This window comes from Pistacia vera, unplaced genomic scaffold (assembly GCF_008641045.1).
Source record: "Pistacia vera cultivar Batoury unplaced genomic scaffold, PisVer_v2 Contig1701, whole genome shotgun sequence".
Classification (NCBI taxonomy): Eukaryota; Viridiplantae; Streptophyta; class Magnoliopsida; order Sapindales; family Anacardiaceae; genus Pistacia; species Pistacia vera.
Window position 1 is genome coordinate 1 of NW_022195792.1, and position 8373 is coordinate 8373.

The 8373-nt window shown below is 36.8% G+C and overlaps 1 protein-coding gene across 1 annotated transcript; it reads right to left on the reverse strand.

The window, feature by feature from the left end:
- Nucleotides 1-718: 718 nt before the first annotated feature.
- On the reverse strand, nt 719-5629 carry LOC116125748 (LRR receptor-like serine/threonine-protein kinase GHR1). The gene is made up of 3 exons (XM_031411464.1): nt 3916-5629; nt 2246-3787; nt 719-1452 (listed from the first exon to the last, which is right to left on the reverse strand). Exons 1-3 carry the CDS (start codon nt 4976-4978, stop codon nt 869-871), a joined length of 3189 nt encoding a protein of 1062 aa, XP_031267324.1. The 5' UTR covers nt 4979-5629; the 3' UTR covers nt 719-868.
- Nucleotides 5630-8373: the final 2744 nt, after the last annotated feature.

An 8373-nucleotide genomic window follows, 5' to 3' on the forward strand; every position in this document is an offset into this window, starting at 1 on the left:
TTCTATTTTATTTTTTGTTATTTATTATAAAATAAAAGTACAATATCTTACTATTTTATCAGAGGTCTTAGTCTTGTGGTCAATTTTATTACTAATGTATTTACCTAGATTTTCTTATTGTTATTATTATTATTTACTATTTTAAAATATAAATGCCCCACCTCACCAACAGATGATTGAGCATACTGATTTCTTATATATGTTAATTTATTTATATATTTATTTAATAAGAACAGGCACATGCAAAAGGGAACCTGGAATTGGCTAAGAATCAGCTGAAAAGGCAGATAAAATGTTTCTACTAGAATTACAAGATAAGATTCAGATGGATTTGCTTCCCCTTTTCATATAAACATTATCATAAAGAATGAGTACCCAACTGAGCTCAGACACAAACTTCCTTTATTTTGTCCTTTGGATGGCCAATAAATTTAGTATGACCATTGATGTCAATTATTGTCAAATGTAAACAGAGGTGGGTTCATAACTTGAATAATTTCAGGGCTTCGACTGTAATCATGTAAAAGTTTTACATTTTTAATTTAGAAGTTGATATACTGTCACAGCAGAAACACAATTGTTATGTCAAAATTTTGCTGCCAATGTAGTTTTTCTACATGCTCTAATTATAGATTGCAGCTGCCAATGGAACTGGAAAAGCTAACAGATGGTGATAATAACTCATGGAAAAGGCAAACATGCGAAAATTTTGTATCCATTCAAAATATGCTCCATTTTTACAACAAACTGTTGTTAATACAATTGGCTAATCACACTAAATGCCAAAATCACATGTTAAAAAAAGGGAGCTAATGAGCTATTAAATTCCCACAAAATTCAGGTCCAGATAAACCAGGTGCGATGAAAACTATATGGATGATAGATCTTCATATATAGTCTTGATACCTGGCCTCTCAGAAACAGATCGTATACATCGAAGAGCTATTCCAAGGACCTCCTTCATTCCCTTCTCAGCTGCCGGATTCCCCATCTCCGACACCAATGCAGCATCAAAGCACTCTGAGCCATGACCTTCGGCAGCCTTCAACCGCATCCAATCAGTCAGATCAACCCCTCCCCCTTCACCAGAAATTACATCACCTGCACATCTACCGGTTAGAAGTTCCAGCAATATCACTCCAAAGGCATATACATCTGACTTAAAGGAGGGGAGTGGTTTCTTGGAAGCAGCTAACTCCGGTGCACGATAACCCAAGACCCCAGCATCAAGAATCTGTTCAATGGTGCCAGCTTGGGTCATGAGGCGATGGAGGCAATAATCAGCAACACGTGCATTAAGATCAGGTCCGTCTAATAGTACGTTTGTTGCTTTTAGGTTACCGTGAGGAACAGCCCGGTCAAAATGGAGATAATTCAGGCCACGTGCAACATCAACTGCTATTTTGAGTCTCTGGGCCCATGTTAATGGAGGGCCTTTTCTTCCCGGTCGATCTGAAAAAAAGGATTTATCATCAATGAAAATTAATTTTTAGCTAATATAAGAGTCATGCATGCACAATGCAAAAAGAGAAGAGACTATCATGAATGATAGATCATGCCATTCTCAACCTTAAGTAGTCACTACTAAAAATAATCAGCCTAGACTGACTGTCTCTACAATGTAAGTGAAGTTTGTCCACCCAAACAGAACAATATGTTGAGGAAAACTTCAGTGTGAAAATGGCATATTAGATTACAGTCATATAATATTAATACATCTTTGATATGCAATACAAAAACTAAGCTTTGTGGAAATGGCACATTCCAGTAGATAGTTGACATTGCCATCACCATTTTTAAGCACAGCAAAGAAAACGAGCTCTCTATTTAAGATGACCCTTTCCTTCAAGCAGCAGTTTTTACTTTTAGCATTACTTTCAATGAGGAAATGATCACACCATTCAATCATTCACCATGACATGTTACCAAATTCATAAGCATTTGGGGACAGCAGTCCCAAGTGGAAAGCTGTAGATTGATTGTGTGTTTACCAAAACCACGCCAAAGTTGTACTAATCATAGGAATACCAGGCTATTAGCAATTGCAAGCAGTATATTTGATTGAATTTCTTATCAGCTTTTTTGTATAATTTATTTATCTACAATCACAATCAACATGTCAAAAGAAAAGAACCCAGAAATGTTATCGTAAATAAGATTGCAAGACTTTTAAGTGAAAGATGAAATGGAACACGCAATGAACCTAATTTATTAAGTTGAGAAACATATCAGGGCAAAATGTTACCATAAAGAAAGCTTGCTAGACTTCCAGGTGAGACATAATCTGAAAGAATGAGCTTCTCATGCTGTGTAGGTCCCCAATAGTACCCCCTCAAACCCACAACATTTGGATGCCTGATATTAGCAAATTTTTTAGCCTCCTTAGCAAACTCCTTTCTCTGTTTTGCTACTCCCTCTCTCAACCACTTTACTGTCAAGAACACCCCATTCTCCAGTGTTGCTCGATAAGAAGTCCCATGACTACTCCTCCCTAACACTTCGGCAGGGGCCCTTGATAGCTGCTCAGGTGTCAAACTAAGTGTCTCATCAAGAAAATGCAGCTCACCAACCAATCGATCTGGTGATCTCACATCCAATCTTGCAAAGTTTTCAGCTGTGAATGAATCCCCAGACTCTGGAGACCAAGACAAATGGCTAGTCTTTGATGGTGAGAAGCCAGTTACTGCTGCCATTTTCTCATCAGGGCTCATAATCCCAGATGATGATCCTTTCCTCGAAGCCACAAGATCTTCTGTTGAAACAATCAAAGGCCCCCCACCACCTATTCCAGTAGTGCCAGAGGGGTTTGATAGAGCACGCCTGCGTATATCTTTCTCTGTAGCATGTTCTGGTGGCAGTCTTCTCGATATGCGGATGTAATGTATGAAGATAGCAAGCAGGATAAGAATGATAACAGCAATTATACATGAAACTATCACAATGACTTTGACAATGGTGTTGATAGATTTCTTCTTCGAACTTTCAGCAGGGGAGTTGCCTGATCCAGGAGGACCACCTGGAAAACGTAATTTGGCGTTTCCAGGATAAAAAGAAGAACTAGGAAACTTCCTCAGATTTTCAGGAACAACCCCAGAAAACTCATTGTATGAAACATTAAAGGCTTCAAGGGTGTTGGGCAAGTTGTTTGGTAAAGGACCAGAAAAATGATTCTGGGATATATCTAATAAGCTTAGAGAGCTCATGTTAGCCATAGAAGTTGGCAGAGAACCAGATATATTATTTCCTGCAAGATTGAGCACTTGAAGTCCAGTGAATGATTCAAGTCGATCAGGAAAAAAGCCATTAAACTGGTTATGGGAAAGATCAAGAACCTCCAGAGTGGATTTACTAGGTGGAGAGAACTCAATTGCACCAGTGAGTAAATTATTCGAGAGGTGGAGTTCTTGCAATGTGGATGAAGTTAAGAGATCAGCTAGAATAGACCCGTCTAACTGGTTGGAACTGAGATCAAGGACTCTAAGCTTTGGATACTGAGTAATAACCTTTGCGAGAGAGCTACTAAAGGAATTTCGAGATAGATTGAGATAATTTAAACGCAAAAATTGTGCTGTTACCTCAGGGATAGACCCTGTCAAATGATTTTGGCTGAGATCAAGATATTCAATGTTACCCCACTTCACCATTCTAGTCAGATTTCCTTCAAATTGATTATTTGAAAGATCAAGTACAGAAAGGCTTCCAGTAAGAACAGGAAGTTCACCTGTGAGTGCATTAGAGGAGAGATTAAGTACCTGAAGAGTTGTTGACAAAATCGTACTTACTGGCCCTGAAAGACGAAGTAAAATGTCAGGTGCATAACAGGCCAAAGTAAGCATGATTAAGCAGCTAATATCATTTATTACTGAACATAAGAATAATGTAGCTCAAAGAAACTAATAGAAATGCAAGGCATGCCTGAGAGATTGTTGCCACTCAAATCCAATTCAGTTACCAGCAAGGAATCTCCTTTCAACAAATCATTAGGAATAAACCCTGAAAATTTGTTGTTGCTGAGCTTGAGAACCAGAAGCTCATAAACAAAATCGAATCCAGGCAATTCTCCAGAAAACTGATTATAGCTCAGATCCAACACTTTCAAGTTTTCAAAGAGCTCTAGCTCACCTCCATTCACCAGTGACCCAGTAAGTAGGTTGTGGCTAAGATTTAAGTACTTAACACTTGGAGAGATACCAGGTAACAGTTTCTGAGAGCTAGAGCTCACTAACATATTCCCACTAAAATCAACATGACTGACATTTGTCAAAAGGAAAAACTCCCCATCAAGATGACCATCAAGCATGTTGCCATGCAGGTCCAGCACCTGAAGACCAGAAATCAGTTCAAACCCTTTTGGGATTGTCTTGATAAATCTATTAGACGATAGGTTTAGATACACCAAGTTATTCAGCCTCGTCAATGATTTCGGCAGCGACCCAGAAAAGGAATTGCTACTTAAGTCCAAAGATTGGATTGAAACAAGCCCTGATGCTGAATCTGGAACTGAGCCCGAGAAGTTGTTCCCAGCTAATGAGAGATTCAGTAAGCTCTCTAATTTAACAATCCCCGGTGGTAACGATGAAGAAAATAGATTATCAGAGACATCAAGAAACTTAAGGCTTTTGAAGTCGCCTATATTGTCGGGTATTACGCCTGTTATGGAGTTGTTTGACATGGAAAGTTTCACAAGCATTGTGAGATTCGCAAACACACTCAAATCTGCAACAGCCGACAGACCTAAGTTATCAAGGACAACACCAGCAACATTTCCACCATTACATATTACTCCATTCCAAGAAGAGGGGCAACCATTAAAGTCAATGGACTCCTCATTCCATGAATCAAGGACATAACCAGTGGGGTCATTCTTGATTCCTTTCTTGAATTCAAGCAATGCCAAAATGTCTTGTGAAGGAAGCTGACCCATGGCATGAAAGAAAAACAAGGATAAAAGTAGAAGCCTAAACAGCTTCATATTCATCCAGTCAGAATGATACAAGATAAACTCAAAGACAGAAGGGGGCTCTCTAGCTTGCTACTCCACAAATAGAAACAAACCCAACTGAACACTAGGCCAATGCCAATTAGGGCAAAATTAACATAAAAACAATAATTTATCTTCAACGTCTACAAAAACAACCCAGAGCCAGAAACAAGCACCATTTGCCAGACTATGAGGCTTTCCCAACACCATTAAAGCAAGAGACAAGCTCAATGTGCAACAAAAAGAGGATTTCTCAGCTATTAACCCTACAAATTCTACACTCACTCGGCCTTTTAGAAAAGCAAAACAAGTAACTACCCTTGACACATTGCTTAGAAAACTCTAAATGTACATCAACTCAGTACTCGTTTACCTGACCAAGGACCAAATCTTGGAAGAAAATTTGCTTCAAGGGACTGACCGTGCTTCCCAAACAGCATCTTCTTACCAATATCTCTTTTTCCTTTAACAATGTAGGCTTAACTGTAACTCTTTCAACAAAAAGACTCAAACTTTAAAGCAAAAAAAAAAAATTTTTTTTTTTTTGCATTTACGTAACAAAATACACATGGGTTTTAGATTACTTTATACTATCCAAGCACGGTACCACACTAAAATACCCATTAATGAACAAGAATTGGGTATTCATTAAAACAACTAGAATGTAATAGATGAGAGGGACCCAGAAATTCTTTTGCAATAAAAACCCTAGTAATAGTATCTAGTGCACATTTTAGCTGATTAAAACATGAGAAAGCCCTAATTTTTCTTTAATAACGAAAAAAAGACGCAAAAAAGAAATTTGGCTTTTGTCTCTTTACTCAGTATGAGAAAGCATGTGAGGACTCAAAAACAAAACCCTAATATGTCTCATGTCTGCAGTGTTTGATTAAATTAAGAAAATGAAAAAAAGAAAAAGAAAAATACTACTTTCTGTTCATTCTTTTGAGGGTCAGTGTCAGTAAAAGACAAAAAGATAGCGGGAAAATGTTAGGGGTTTTTTTATTTGTATAATTAGGGATTTACCCGCCAAAAAAAGAAAGAATCGCTCTAAATACTTTACATAGTGGACGTCAAAGGATTTATCAAATCCGGTTTTAACTTTCAAGAATCTTTTTTTTTTTTTTTTTTATCTAAAATAAAATAAATATGAGGGCATTGGAGAGTGTGATCGTGCCACGTGTCGTGGACCCACAACGCCCGTTTGACTAGGGCTCTCACAAGTCCCAATAATAATACACAAGAGGTGAAGTTGGCTGCAAACATAATTGATGGGCCATGGAGTAGGGCCCAGGAGGTCAGATATCCACCGTTCTGATGACACGTGGACAAATGGTCCGTATTTGTAACTAAATGTGGAACCCCAGTCTGGAGTCATAGTATGCAGATCTGGAGGACCACAGAGATCAATCAATCCAAGAATAAAAATTGAGTGGTCCATGATGTGGTGATGTTTAATCTATTTTTGTGTTGTGTGATGTGGAGTAACTTTCCCTTTGGGCTTGTGTGGTCAATGTGAAAATTTTTGTGTTTGGGAAAGATTAAGAAAAAAACAAATTAACAAGAAATATGGTGTGGTTACAATTACAATTTTACCCTTTTATCTAGGGTTTAATGACTATCTCACCCTTTTTGATTTCAAAAACTTATGGGTCCGTTTGTTTTATTATTTTGGATAAAATTTTGGGAATAATATTGGGTAGTTGAATAAAGGAGTATTACGAGGTAAAATTTAAAAATTTATAAAAAAAAAACCCTCTATGTTTGCTAATTTAACTAAACACCTAATATATAAAAATTTTATAAATTGACAAAAACACCCCCATCCACCCACAGTGCCAAATTCCAACCACCACCGTCGGAATTTAGCCGAAAAATGGCGTTACAATGCAGACCGGTCGGATCTGGCGAGTAGGGCGTCGATATGGTCTTTTCCGATTAGATCTGGTCGTTGACGGTCGCAAAAGTCCAGATCTGGTCGTCAGCGACGGCCAAAGATATGGTCATCGTTGTCTGGCCGTCGCTAAAGGCCAAATCGGTGAATTACCGACCAGTTCCAGTCGTTTGTAGGCCGTTGTGACAGATTCCGACTACCACCGACGGTGATTGTCGGAATCTATTTTGTATGGGTGGGTGGGGGTGGTTTTGTTAATTTTTAAACACTTTTTTTTTTTGTATTTAATGAAATTAATAAACTTAAAGGGTCTAAACGTAATTAAAAAAATATATACTAATATTTCTCAATTAACAAAACAAACAATTATTTTGGAAATATGATTGGGAATATGGGTAGAAATAATAAACCAAACGGAGATTTTATCATTTTCGAACGAGTTTGTTAGATTTTGAAATTGGATGAGTAAGATTGTCGTTGATGTTGAGTTTTTCCCTTATTATTAACATGATGTTCTCCATCATGAATTATTAGCATTAGAAAACAAGATTTTCATTTTATTTGATCCAAGCCAATAATGAAAAATGGAAAGAAAGGAAACCCCGTACTACAAAAATTTGAGGAAATGAAGTGATCGTATAAGATGATCACAAGACGATAACCTCTTTCTGATTAAATGTATAGGCAAAATAAGTTCAACATCAGAGATGGTATTGTTAGTTTCTGAAACTAATGGGGGAAAGACATTCTTGATGTGGTAGATAGGGGTGATGATGTAATTTAACCGCCAAAGATTTATTATAACATAATAATTTGCAATGTATTAAAAAAGATTGCACGTACATGTATTATTATAGATCATCGCTTTTGAGTTGTTAATTTAAAGTTGAACATTCTTATTCGGATATAATTGCTGTCCTCAAACTTTAATTAGTATATATTTAAAGCATATAAGACATGAAAACACATGTAATATCGGTTATTTGAAATTGGGAATTGGCTTAATTTAAGCAGATAATGAAAATATGAAATTTGTATATACATGGTTCATATAATTTCTCAATTTAATAAAAAAATTCATAATTTTTGGTAAGGCTCATTAGATAATTTCAATGGGTTATTTTTTGCTGGAAAAGGTTTGATCATATTAATGCGGTAGAGAAGACTTTGTACCTGGTGGAAGGCAGTATGATTAAAGAAGTGGATATTCAAGGCATAATGAAGTACCCCAACAATTATTCATCTCATACATCGAAGGTTTGGAAGAATTTAAAGCTCAGAATTCCTTTAAGTAAAAAGCAATTAAATGATATTAAAGGAGCATATATTATTTGAGTAATACTAACCTTACAAAGAGGCATACAAAGAGCCAAATCCAGCCCTTGAAATTCATGATTGTCTCTTTCTCTCTTTCTTTACTCTTTGTATGACCCTTTGTATGTTTCTCTCTCTTGCTTTATTCTTTGTATGACTCTTTGTATACCTCTTTATAAAACTA

What these genes read in the sequence shown, in the direction of transcription:
- LOC116125748 (XM_031411464.1), bottom strand. Translation starts at nt 4,978, where the DNA reads ATGAATATGAAGCTGTTTAGGCTTCTACTTTTATCCTTGTTTTTCTTT. An exon ending in GAGTGGCAACAATCTCTCAG is followed by an intron (nt 3,788 to 3,915) that starts GCATGCCTTGCA and finishes TTCGTCTTTCAG; the next exon opens with GGCCAGTAAGTACGATTTTG. An exon ending in TCTAGCAAGCTTTCTTTATG is followed by an intron (nt 1,453 to 2,245) that starts GTAACATTTTGC and finishes CCTTTTTTTCAG; the next exon opens with ATCGACCGGGAAGAAAAGGC.